Source organism: Astatotilapia calliptera, chromosome 5 (genome assembly GCF_964374335.1).
Source record: "Astatotilapia calliptera chromosome 5, fAstCal68.1, whole genome shotgun sequence".
Taxonomy (NCBI): domain Eukaryota; kingdom Metazoa; phylum Chordata; class Actinopteri; order Cichliformes; family Cichlidae; genus Astatotilapia; species Astatotilapia calliptera.
Window position 1 is genome coordinate 6,618,141 of NC_137426.1, and position 10,559 is coordinate 6,628,699.

The following is a 10,559-nucleotide window of genomic DNA, read 5'->3' on the forward strand; positions in this document are numbered from 1 at the left end:
GTATGTGTGTTAACAAACTTTAAAATATCAGAAAACAGTAGTCTGCTATAGTAAAATCAATACCCAACTTCTCCACTTCTCCATTCCAACTTACATGTTAGATGGAGTGCATACTGTACATGATGAGGTTGTCAGGGTCCTGGGTCTGAGCGACCCAGGGTCCCTGCGCAATTATGGACATGTGTGTTTTTGGTGTGCTGTCCCTCATTCTCCCTGCTTGCAGATTTATGTGTGTGTGTGTGTGTGTGTGTGTGTGTGGATGCCGGTGTTTCTGAGAGCACCTGTTTATAGGCACCAGGGCCTGGTGGGTGTGGCCCTGCCAGGCGGTTGGCCACACCTGAAGACCATCACACAGCTGATCAAGCTTTGTAGGAGGAGCTACTTAAGAATGCGTTGGAGATCTCTCCGACGGATCATTGCGTGGTAAATAGTGAATAACTATAAGTGAGCTGAAGAAAGGAATAAACAGCTGGAACAGGAAAACAAAGTCATGACAGTAGTTTGAAGTAGAAAGAAAAATGAAGGACTGCAAAAAAAAAAAAGCAACTGGAGGAGAAATTTAAAGCCTTGGAGCAGAAGTATAAATTACTGGAGGAAAACCAAAAAATGGTAGAGGAGAAAGAGAGAAAAAAGAGAAACACAAAGAGTTGAAGATGAGAAATGTATTATGAATTGATGCAGATGTCAGGAGGACAGAAACACAAAAATACTGCATGAGAGGATAATCAGCTGACCTTTCAACTGCAAGTTAGGTTTGTTGACTGACATGGATTTTTAATTTTTCACATTAAAGAATAGAGTTGCGAACACACTCTGTACATGCTAGACGAAAAAGAGTTTGTCTTTATCTCAGTGAGTCTGTCTATACAAATAATCTTCTTTTCCTTGTAATTAACTGAGTATCATAGAGATGGAGGTGAAGCTCTTTGGATTTAAATCTGTTGAAGCTGCATTTGGAACATGAAGAACACTTATCGTTTGCAGTATGTCAGAAAGGGACAACTTGATTATCCAAATGCAGAGCTCAAAGAAGGATTGTCAGTTAGACAAAAATTGTATTATTTTAAAAGGAAGTTTAAAGAGGGTGCTCATGAGGCTTTGGCACATTGGATGAGCTGAGCTGAGCTGATTGCTGGAGTATGGAGATAAGAATGTAGCTCCAGGCTGAACAGGTTTAACTGAAGTACAGTATAGCATGTAGTGTGTAGCTGATAATGCTGGCACAGTGCCATAAGAATACTCTGAGACACATAAAGAAAAGACTGTGAAGTAAAAAGTAAAAAATATTCAAGAAGTGAATGATGGTTTTATTTAAATTATAACTGGAGCTTGAATCTTAATCAAGCAGTCATTCAATTTATTTATAAGCACATTTTAAAAAAACACACAGGTTGACCAAAGTGCTGTACATAGTAAAAAAAAAAAAAATAGAGAGTAAAAATGTGTTTTCAGATGGGTTTTAAAAATGTCAAGTGTTGGAGAGATCCTCAGGCATGTAAATGGATTGCCCACAGATGCATAATCAGAGCACCAAGTCAATATACACCTATAACAGAAATAAACCAAATAAGGCCAGTGTTGGGAAGGTTACTTTTAAAATGTATTCCACTACAGATTACAGAATACATGCCCCAAAATGTATTTTGTAACGTATTCCGTTACGTTACTTAGTGAGAGTAACGTATTCTGAATACTTTGGATTACTTAATATATTATCATGCTTTTTACAACTACATGAATGTACTATTGCTGTGTGATTTATTAGTATTACTGAAGGTTATTGGCCATAGCAATACTGACTACATTTTTAAATCTTAATATAAAATGTGTAACAGTAGGGTGGACATTACGTAAGGCTGCACTTTTGCAGCGATCTCTTATAGAAAACTATTCCGCGTGTATATAAAACAGGTCCACAGCTCCGAACCGTAAAGGCGTGAAACCGTAAAGGGTCCTCTGGCTACATCACTGTCAGAGGCCATAGGTATTTCTGTATTCTGTATTCTGATGAGCTATGAAACCTGACTGAAACCTCTCAAGTCTTGCAGACTCCCATCTCTGCAGGACCTGTACACCTCCAGGACACTGGGGCGTGCAGCTCGGATCTCAGCTGACCCTTCTCACCCTGGACACAGTCTGTTTGACCTGCTCCCCTCAGGCAGGAGGCTCCGGTCCATTCGCACCAGAACCTCTCGCCATAAGAACAGTTTCTTCCCCTCTGCTGTTGGACACATGAACAATAACCGTATGACTGTTCCCACCACTAACACATGACCCTACGCTGTGTTCACTGCATCATTCCATGTTTGGCACTGATCACAACCTGCACTCATGTATATATCTATCTACTTAGCACTTTTAACTCTTATTCTTATTTTTATTTTCATGTCTATTTAAGCATAATTTATGACAGTATGTTTGCACTGAAGCACCGCAGCAATTTCCTAATGTTCTAAACCTGCTCAACATTTGGCAATAAAACCGATTCTGATTGTGATTCAGATTCTTAGCTGTTTCACAATTACTCTTTCAAAAAAAGAAAACCAAATCTCTAAAGAAATCTCTAGACAGTAGATTTTCCACTTTCATCATATACCTGCTCAACAGAACAATATGACAGCTATTTACTGTAAGACTTGGAGCTATCATCACCACCATATGGCCACACCACTGAAAAGACAAAGCTTTTTTTCACAAGCAGACATAATGATATAAAGGCAATATGGCAGTGTTTTTCTTAGAATATACTTCCCGAGGATCATAATACAGGCTTCTTGACATACCTTGTAAGCTATGTAATATCTGGCAAAAGCGAGTGTTACCATTTGAAACTGTGAATACACTCGCTAGCCTTTAAATATATATATCAATATTATTTACAATTTAACATTTAAATGTTACATAGCAAAAGTACCACTTGAAAAATTGGTATACATTAACACGTGTGTTTTCCTTAGAAAAGGAGAGTCCTTTAAGAAGGACTTAAATGTCATGGTGTATTATTTTGTCCTTATAAATGTATCGTTATGACAAATATTTTTAAGAGGCTGTCAGAACTGGTATCAAAATCTATTTTGATATTCAAGTCTGCATATCCTTCTCTTCTAGGCATGAAGAGACACATCATATTAGTCATATTCAAAACTTCAACTAACCCTGAAAATATCTGACTGCAGGTTGAGTTTTCCAACATCTCCTTATTCTATTCTGCTTCTATATAACCCATCTGACCCTGCCAAGCAAAACCTGTAGGTACACTAATGAGGAATGACATTTTCTTTCTTCCTCAAAGATAGAAGAGCTACCAGCATTCAACAGCAAGTTTTGTAGATTGTTTTTTCAGTTTTGGTCTGATTGTTGAACACATTTAGTTTATATCACAAAAGCATTCTGCATGTCCCCTGAGTGGTTGTGTGGGTTCACTGAAGGACTCTAATCTGCTTGTGAGTGGATGACAGAAGAATGAGTTCAGCCCTGGATCTGAATTGAAGCACTGAAGGTAATAGAGCCTAAAAGAAAGAATGATTAAAAATAAACTTTGAAAGAGAGACTAATTGTATATGAATGTGTATCACTGCATTAGTGTCACTTAGAGATGCATCTGTTTAGTTTATTGCACATCAAGCTCTGGGTCACAGGTGGGCTCAAGATTATCCCAGCATATCCCAGAGAGGTGATATAGCCTGAACACCCTAGTAAGCAATATAAGGCTAGCACTGAGACATGCATCCACACCAATGGGCAATTTAAAATCACAATCAGTTAATCTAACAAAAATATGAAGGGAAAGTGAAACACCCAGGAGATACAGATAAATGCACACAAATCATTCATGCGGAAAACCCTAGGTGATCAGGAGGTTCAAAAATCAGAGCTGTATCTTTGCTCCGATTGGAATAACATCTATGGTATGCCGCAGGTGAAGCCTATCTTTAAAATATATTACTGTGTTTCTTCGTCATATGATGACAAAGACACACAATAAAAACAATAAACATAATAATAGACAAAGAGAATTTGGGCAGCCATTAGCAGTTTTCTTCCTAAAACAAATTTGTTTTATTTTTCCAAATATTTGAATCGCTAATGTTATACTACTTCCTCACTAACAGTAACGATCCCTGCTGGTGGTGATAGTGTAATTGTTGAAGTGTTGTTAAAATCAGTTTAGCAGAAGCAGCAAATGGCCATGACACAAAAGAAAAACTTGTGTGAATTTTCTTAGAACTGCTGCCTCAATAGTCAATAGATTATGTGTTTCAGATATTTTACTTTACCTCAAATTACTAATGCTTTTAAATACTTTAATGGCCAAATCTTTTATATGCAACACTAAAAAAAAGCACAAAAAAGCAAAAACAAAAAACATAGTGAGGCACATGTGCATTGAAGGACATTTTATTCTGATGGAGTAAGAAACTGAGGTGAATCCAGAGTGTTTCCATGGAGATGATCACTCTTCTCAACCCATGATCTGGCAAAGCAAGGACAAATGAATCATTACATGATTACCACAACAATCAACCTGCACAAAATGCTGCAAAAATATTTGTAAGAATTGAATGGATTAAATTAACTATGAAATCTTCTATTTACTGCATTAGTAAGACTAATAAAACATTACCACACACAGTAACTCAAACACAGTGTTTTAAAATGCTGTGATCTATATTAATGGTTATAAAATACTAACACTGTTCATCCAGCTGATGTAAGCAGAGACGCGGGTGAAGACAGTAGGCTTCTGGTAGGCATTGCAGCCCGAGGAGGACACAAAGCTGGTCACACCATGGACAACATACTGGCCACCAACACTGCAGTTCAGGGGGCCACCAGAGTCACCCTGCATTCGAAAGGTTACATCACAGACAAGCAAAAAAAAATCATTTATGCATTTTGGGTAAAGTCAAGAGCAAATTTGCCAGTGCACTTAACTACTTCCCAACTTCCAATGTCCAGCTAACATCTCAGTCAGCCTAAAGCAAGTTTGTGCAGAACACAAGTTTACAACATGCACTTTGTGCAGCTTAAGCACTTGCTTGAATTATTGTAAGTGACTTATGCCCTGCTGAAGCAGCAAGTAATCCCACATGTGCCCCCCAAAATATCTTCCTTGACAGGAAGGGGTCAGCTTCCAACTCAGTGGGAGACATTAAATGTCACTCTGTTACAGTGACATGGGACTGAAATAGAACAACTTCTTTCCAGCGTTTCTTCCTGTCTGTTTATACCCAAACATTTTTTAGGGCTGACACACCTGTTTGCTAAAGAGCTTAAAAAAACAAGGTTCAACGTTTGTTAAATATTACAATGAATGAAGACAGTGTTCATCTTTGTTTGTAGCTAATAATGAAGTTCTAGATTTTAACTCATCTCAACCCTAAAAGGTTATTAACCACATAGCAAACCTATTTTTCTTGCTGATGGTTTATTACGGTTTCAAAAGACTTAATAAATTATTTACGCATTACCAACTTAACACTCCTGGATATTACACTTTAAACAACAAAGCGTTGCTAAGTAAAAAGCATGAAACAATCGCTCTGGCCTAAAATACTTCATAATGCTCTTGGCTCACCTGACAGCCAGAATTGCTGCCGCCACCAGCACAAACCATGGTGGTCTTCACTGTGCTCCCCCACCATCCGCTGCTGGAGCAGGTATTGTGGTCAACAACAGGCAGAGAGGCCTGCTTCAGCTGGGCGGAGATCTGACCTCCAGCTGTGTACAGCAGTACAGAAAAAAGACTCACAATACAACTGTGTCTTGAAAAAAATCTGGGTGAAAAAACCCTCTCTTGACTTTATGGTTCTTACAGATTGCTTTCCCATGTATGCTAGCACTGCACCGAATAATTTACTGTATAGTGTAAATGCATGATATCCTTATGTCAGACTCACTCTGGGTGCGACCCCATCCACTGATATAGCAGGGGTTGTTGTTAGGCAAAACCTGGTTAGCAGGAGGCAGAGCGGCGAGCTGGACGTAGTTATTGAGAGTAGCATCAGATGTCAGACGCAGGAGGGCAATGTCATACCTGAGAGACCAGCACACAGTCACTTCAATGAATAACACGTTTTGTTCATCTTCTAAAATATCATTAAGTCTTTAAGGATACAGAATAAATATGCCCCAATTTGCCAATTTTAAAGATTTTACTTGAAAAATATATGCACACCATATATATATAAAATTTGTGCATGCAAATGTGTGTCAGATCATGATATCACTAACCCGCCTGCAACATTGTTGGAGTTCCAACTGGGGTGGACGTAGACCTGACTCACGGTCATGTACTGCTCTGTGCCCTCATGGGTATAGATGTCGTGATCCCCAAGAACAACACGCCAGGTTCTGGGGCTGTGGGAAGATGAAATTTACATCTCTTTAATTATATTATAATGAATCAATAACAATAATAAATCAGTTCACAAAAAAACTATGTAGTTTTTTTGCTAGTTTATTAAATAGAAGACTGATATGCAATAAGAAAAATGTAAAGCCAAGATTTTTTGATGAAGTTAAGTCATAAGAATATCCTGTGTAACACGCACGTGTCCACACAGTGAGCAGCAGTCATGACCCATCCTCTCCTGATCAGGGTCCCTCCACAGGTGTGGTAGTAGGAGCCTCCAGATAGGTACTGAAGACCTATCTGGAATAAAATATGGGTTTACGAAATCTGAAAATCCCTGCATTCTGTTTTGATTTGCATTTTTGGACTTTTTAAAGCATTTGTAAAGTATCAAGTACCTGCCAGGGCCAGGAGTGGGGTCTGGCCACCTCACCACCCACCACTCTCTCCTGTGTACGATCATCCTCCAGAAACCTGGGCTGGGGCTCAGCCAGCACTAGACAAGGTAGAGACATGGAAAGTACAACAGTATGCCATCAAGCGTTCAAGTGATCGAAAAGATTTTTGTCTTTTGCAATAATGTCAAAGGAGAAGAAGACAGTTCTTACCAAGGGCTGCAAGAGAGGTCAGCACAAGAAACCTAAACATGTCTGCAGTTTCCTGAAATCTTCTGCAATGAAGGCTTCCGTCCATGACTCTTTTATACCCTCTAGGCCGTGTGTGTGTGTGTGTGTGTGTGTGTGTGTGTGTGTGTGTGTGTGTGTGTGTGTGTGTGTGTGTGTGTGTGTTTGAGAGAGAGCGAGAGAGAGATTGTGTGTAGTGCTCAGCACCAGCCCTTGTCCACCTGTGTCTGTCTCACAGTTATCACTGAAGTGAAGGCCTGCGGATTCATTCATGGAATAGCTGACTCAGCCGCTGAATTCATTATGTTTTTCCATTTACATTAGCAGTTGCTGCTCAGGATTATTTAGTTGGATTCTCTGTGTAAACTAAACTTTAACATTAATGTAATAGTCAGGGAATTTTGGGGTTCTTTGTCTGTGCTGAGGGTAAAACTTGTATAAATTTTAATAGATTGTATGCTTCTCAGAAGTCAACTAACAGTATGCTCTGTTGAGCTGAGTTCAAGTGATTGCATTGGTGATTGAAGAATATCCCATTTTATTCCCTGAAAAAAAGGTTGGGTTGCTTTTGGAGAATGCTATAGGCTATTGTTCAAAACCTGTCAGATCAATTTTAGAGTGTTTAAATTAATCTGAACAGATTATAATCCTGTACACTTCAGAAGTCATCCTGTTTCTTTTATCACCAGACATAGGATCAATAAACATTAGCGGTCCCGTCCCACTGGCAGCCATACATGCCCATAATATTACTTCATCATGTTTGACAGATAATGTGGTGTGCTTTGGTGTGCTCATGAAGTACTCATTTGCTTCTCAGTTTTCTCTTCCCATTATTCGGTAGAAGTAAATTTGGATTTCATCTGCCCAAATAATATTTTCCAGAATTGGGCAGACCCTTTAAGTTATTTTGTGGCAAAATCTAATTTGATATTCCCTTTTTTTTGTGTGTAAAACAGTGGCTTGCACCTTATTGTAAATCCTCTGCAGAAAGTGATGTAACAATGATTTTGTGGTGGTCCAATGACCCAGTGTTTTGAGTTTTGTGGGTTCATGATTTATTTGTTTTTTAAAAGTGATGTTCTAGTTCTTTACTGTTTCATCCTTTGAGTACAGTTTTGTTTCCTAGCACTTCTGAGTTTTTTGCTATATGTTTCTGGTTCTATTGTCACAGTTCACACTGGCCAACTGTGGGTGTGTGGGGAAGGAAGACCCAAAATGCAGGACTCTGTGCGATGAATGCAGTGCGTTTATTTGCAGTGAAGTAAATAGTACACAACAATAAATCCAACTCCCGTGCTGTGTTTCTTTCTAAGTGCTCGTGCTCCGTGTCCCCGCTCCCGTGAAACATTTGCTCGCTGCTCTCCTGTTCCCGCACTCCTGCTGGAAAATCCACAGAGGCAGCTGTTAACATACAACTAAACAGCAACAGACTAGCACTCACTGATTTTGCTGGAATCCCTGACGGGTAGTCACTCAACGATCCAGCGTTGGAGAGAGCTCCACCACACTTTAAAGCGGCTCCTCCAACGAAGCTTGATCAGCTGTGTGATGGTCTTCAGGTGTGGCCAACCACCTGGCAGGGCCACACCCACCAGGCCTGAAGGTGCTCTCAGAAACACCGGCATCCACACACACCTGCCTATACACACGCACACCCACAAGCATGGAACACGAGAACACAGCACAGTGCAGCAAACAAACACCATATACTATAATAATAATAATGAGGATAATAATGGTCCACACTGCTCATGGACCCCGAGTCCCTATAGAACCGGGTCCGTGACAGTTATTCTTTGTTTGATGTTAGTTCCCTTTGGTGTTACTTGCCTGTTCCCCCAGTCATGTCCACACGTCTGTCTGATCTCTTTGAATTCGATCTTTGTGGTTGACTGGTCTGATCGTTTAGTTGTTTCAAGTTTCTTACCTTCTTTGTGGATAAGGTTGCCAGTTTGAAACCTTCTACATTATCTCCCGTTGATCCATTTGTGCATGTTTCCTGTTCAAGTTTGCTTATTTCTTTCCAACCAATTGCTCTACCTGAACTAGGGAAACTCGTGTTAAATGCTAAACTGTGTGGTTCTCCAAATGTTATCACTCCTCCCTGTTTTTACTTCTACTGTTGGACCACATATTCTGAACATAATCAATACCATCAATACCAGGCTCTTGTCAGGTCAATCACCAAGTGAGTTTAAGCATGCAGTTATCCATCCCTTACTTAAGAAACCAAGCTCAGACATTTCAGTTATGTTTTATTTATACTTATACTTATTTATACTTATATATACATATATATATAAGTATATATATATATATGTATATATAAGTGAGAGAGAGAGAGAGAGAGCTCAGCAGGTCCATATGTATGTAAGTCATATGTCCTAAACAGTTAATGCAATACTACTACTGCAAAGCTACTGTCCAAATACTTTGGTCCTAACTGTAACTCCTGAAAATGCATACATCTCATATTTAGATCATACTTAGTCCCTGCTGTTAAAACAGTCTCTATGTAGGTCTTTGTTCCTGTTATTAGTAAGAATGTTTTTGTCACGGTCTGGCTGGCAGACCATGGGTATGTAGGGAATGAGGACCCAGGTGCGGAGCTCTGAATAACAACAGTGCGTTTATTTACAGTGTGGTAAATATTGATGCACAATTGATCCCCGTGCTCCCCAAGACTCCTGTGTGTGTCTTCCAGTGGCGTCCGTGTTTGTGCTCCCCGCTGTCGTGACTCTGCACACCCTGTGCGTGCTGTCCTTCCTCTCCACGTTCCTCCTGTAGGAAAACAATAGAGGCAGCCGTTAAACACTGACCCCCGCGGGCACACACGATCTGCACCTCCTAAACGCACACTGACATGGGAGACTAACGCAATGATCCCGCGTCGGTGGGAGCTCCAAGACTCTCCTAAGTAGCTCCCCCGATGAGCCCTGATCAGCAGCAGGTGTGTGGCTTCGGGTGTGGCCAGTCCCCTAGCAGGGCCACACCCACCAGGCCTGAAGGTGCCTGTAAACAAGAGTTCAGACACACCTGCACCCATACACACACTCATATCTACAAACATGGAGAAGAGGGGCAGCAACACCAAAAATACATATAATATAACAAGTCCATAACTGCTCAGGGATCGGACCCTGACAGTTTTCTTTTTTTCAACATTAAGATTTAGCACTTGACTTACTGAGTCATTTAATATCTTTACGTTTAGACATTAATATGTTTACATATTTTCTCACTTAACCTAGAAACAATCAGTCACTCTTACTAAATATTATGGATACATGAATGTCAGATTTTTGTAAATGTGTCATTTTAAATAAGTAGAATAACTGAGTTGTTGCAATTTATCTTTACATAAATTGTAGTTCACTGTTGATGACTGTGGTGAAAATGCAGTCAGCTTTTAATCTATTGTTGTTTTGACAGGTTCACAGACCTGTGAGCCATTAGGAAAGACAGCTGAGCTCAAGCTACGACAATGCAGGTGAACATCTAGAGAAAAGGGAACAGAAAAGGGATCCTGTACGTCGCAGGTTACAGGATATTTATTGCTATAGATGAGGATCACTGTT

General features: G+C 39.9%; 1 protein-coding gene and 1 long non-coding RNA gene across 2 annotated transcripts; both read right to left on the bottom strand.

Annotated features, from left to right (window-relative positions):
* Window positions 1-4,382: 4,382 nt before the first annotated feature.
* On the bottom strand, window positions 4,383-7,221 carry LOC113021978 (elastase-1-like). The gene is made up of 8 exons (XM_026166909.2): window positions 6,964-7,221; window positions 6,754-6,851; window positions 6,555-6,655; window positions 6,235-6,360; window positions 5,901-6,037; window positions 5,579-5,721; window positions 4,694-4,843; window positions 4,383-4,474 (listed from the first exon to the last, which is right to left on the bottom strand). Exons 1-8 carry the CDS (start codon window positions 7,046-7,048, stop codon window positions 4,463-4,465), a joined length of 852 nt encoding a protein of 283 aa, XP_026022694.2. The 5' UTR covers window positions 7,049-7,221; the 3' UTR covers window positions 4,383-4,462.
* A 2,370-nt stretch (window positions 7,222-9,591) lies between these two features.
* On the bottom strand, window positions 9,592-9,979 carry LOC145428845 (uncharacterized). Its single transcript, XR_013909176.1, has 2 exons — window positions 9,845-9,979; window positions 9,592-9,762 (listed from the first exon to the last, which is right to left on the bottom strand). It is a non-coding gene; the product is annotated as an uncharacterized LOC145428845 (long non-coding RNA).
* Between the last annotated feature and the right edge of the window lie 580 nt (window positions 9,980-10,559).

Excerpts from the sequence above, each read along its gene's own strand:
- LOC113021978 (XM_026166909.2), bottom strand. The coding sequence starts at position 7,048 with ATGGACGGAAGCCTTCATTGCAGAAGATTTCAGGAAACTGCAGACATG. Across the intron at positions 6,656-6,753 it reads CCCACTCCTGGCCCTGGCAG|ATAGGTCTTCAGTACCTATC; the intron begins GTACTTGATACT and ends ATTTTATTCCAG. Across the intron at positions 5,722-5,900 it reads TGGATGGGGTCGCACCCAGA|CTGGAGGTCAGATCTCCGCC; the intron begins GTGAGTCTGACA and ends TGCTGTACACAG.